The 1,104-nt window shown below is 49.6% G+C and overlaps 1 protein-coding gene across 1 annotated transcript; it reads right to left on the reverse strand.

Annotated features, from left to right (window-relative positions):
- Positions 1-281: 281 nt before the first annotated feature.
- Positions 282-641, reverse strand: EAH_00067660 (hypothetical protein; the record flags this gene model as incomplete). Its single annotated transcript, XM_013392472.1, has 2 exons — positions 282-336; positions 492-641. Coding segments are annotated over 2 exons (205 nt in total), but the record flags the coding sequence as incomplete, so codon positions are not given.
- Positions 642-1,104: the final 463 nt, after the last annotated feature.

Consider the following 1,104-nt stretch of genomic DNA (forward strand, 5'->3'; position numbering starts at 1 on the left):
TGCTGCTGCTGCTGCTGCTGCTGCTGCTGCTGCTGATGCTCGTGCTGCTGGTGCTGGTGCTGCTGCTGCTGCTGCTGCTCCTGCTGATGCTGATGCTGTTGATCCTGGTTTTGCTGCTTGTGCTGTTGTTTTTGCTGCTGCAGATGCTGCTGCTGCTGCAGATGCTGCTGCAGCTGCTGTTGCTGCTGCTGCATGGCATGCAGCACAACTTGCTCTTGTGTATGCTTTAGGGTTTAGGGTTTAGGGTTTAGGGTTTAGGTGTACGTACACCGCAGACATACCCCAGAAACGAGATAAAATTGAATCCGATGCACTTCCTTTCTCTCCATTCTTCGCCTGCAACAGCACAAACCCTAAACCCTAAACCCTAAACCCTAAACCCCAGACCCTAAACCCGAAACCTGAAGAGCCTTGGTACGTTTGTGTGTTGTGTGTAGGCCAGGAGGTAGTAGCTAGGGTTTAGGGTTTAGGGTTTAGGGTTTTGGGTGTACATGAAGGAATTGTTTGTATTCGCGTTCTTCCTGTTGTTTTTCTTTGTCTCCTTTTTGACGAAGCTGCAGCAATTCGCCTTCGGGTGTATCTGCAGCTGCATCTTCTGCTGCTGCTGCTGCTGCTAAGAAAGAATGCTTCAGACCCCTCATTTCTTCTTCATATGATAATGCTGTTAATAAACAACAAAACACAAAAATAAAGAGAAATATTAAGAGCAGAAACAAACAAAACGATGCAGCAACAGCTGCAGCAGCAACAGCAGCAAAAGCAACAGCAACAGCAGCAGCAGCAGCAAAAGCAACAGCAACAGCAGCAGCAGCAGCAAAAAGCATGAAGTAGCAACAACAGCGACAGAAGCAGCAGCAAATCCAGCAGCAGCGATGGAGGCAACAGCAGAAGCAGCAGCGACAACAGCAGCAGCAGCAACACCAACAAACAACAGCACCACCGGATACAGCAACGACTGCAACAGCAGCAGCAGCAGCAGCAGCAGCAAAAGCAGCAGCAAAGGCAGCAGCAGAATCTGATTAAGCAGCAACAGCAGCAGTAGACGCAGCAGCAAAGGCGGCAGCAGCAGAAGCAGAAGAAGCAACAACACAAGCAGCAGCAGAA

Source organism: Eimeria acervulina, genomic scaffold (genome assembly GCF_000499425.1).
Source record: "Eimeria acervulina Houghton genomic scaffold, Eah_scaff2841, whole genome shotgun sequence".
NCBI lineage: Eukaryota > Apicomplexa > Conoidasida > Eucoccidiorida > Eimeriidae > Eimeria > Eimeria acervulina.